The sequence below is a fragment of the Cebus imitator genome, unplaced genomic scaffold, assembly GCF_001604975.1.
Source record: "Cebus imitator isolate Cc_AM_T3 unplaced genomic scaffold, Cebus_imitator-1.0 Scaffold56, whole genome shotgun sequence".
NCBI classification, from domain to species: Eukaryota; Metazoa; Chordata; class Mammalia; order Primates; family Cebidae; genus Cebus; species Cebus imitator.
Window position 1 is genome coordinate 2,610,555 of NW_016107371.1, and position 876 is coordinate 2,611,430.

General features: G+C 36.8%; 1 protein-coding gene across 1 annotated transcript in view; it reads left to right on the plus strand.

The window, feature by feature from the left end:
* Positions 1-183, plus strand: part of DCAF13 (DDB1 and CUL4 associated factor 13) — a 25,882-nt gene extending 25,699 nt beyond the window's left edge. The window contains exon 11 of the mRNA XM_017528969.2: positions 1-183. Coding sequence (XP_017384458.1) covers positions 1-88 — 88 coding nt within the window. The 3' untranslated portion in view covers positions 89-183.
* The last annotated feature ends 693 nt before the right edge of the window (positions 184-876 follow it).

An 876-nucleotide genomic window follows, 5' to 3' on the forward strand; every position in this document is an offset into this window, starting at 1 on the left:
GGAAGTGAATCGTATTAAACACAGCAAGCCTGGATCTGTGCCAGTTGTGTCAGAGAAGAAGAAACACATAGTGGCAGTTGTAAAATAATTGGTATTCCTAACAATCCTGATGTATAATTATTTTTTACTTTTGATTTGAGAACTCTGCAAATAAAAGTATTGGGACTAGATTAATTGTGAACATTTTAGTTATATGTGTAAAGCTTTATTATTGCTTCTTTTAGCTACCCTGAAAAATGATCCTTAAAGGTGGCCTCATTGATAAGACTCCTGTTTTATCCTTAATCTGCGTCCTTCTTTCATTGAAGAATACAGTATTTGTAACTAACTCATTTTTTCCTGTTTTAATTACAGATATTCTTACTTTCTCTCTGATCTATTATCGTAGACACTGTACATTCAAATTGACATTTAAAATCAAACATCTTGGCTGGGTGCAGTGGCTCACACCTGTAATCCCAGTACTTTGGGAAGCTGAGGCGTGCGAGTCACCAAGTCAGGAGTTTGAGACAGCCTGATCAACATGGTAAAACCCCATCTCTACCAAAAATACAAAAATTAGCTGGATGTGGTGGCTTGTGCCTGTAATCCCAGCTACTCAGGAGGCTGAGGCAGGAGAATCGCTTAAACTCAGGAGGCAGAAGTCACAGTGAGCCAAGATCACGCTACTGCACTCCAGCCTTGGTGACAAAGTGAGACTCCATCTAAAACAAAAAAAACTCTGTTATCTTTAATGTTACTTTGAATAATGATTGCAATGATATTGTTTCCTATGATTCTACATGACATTTAGAAGAATGATGTCAACTTTTTATAACTGCATTTATGTCTAGTACTTTACTTACATTTGGCTTTTTGACTCTTTCAGAATGATCA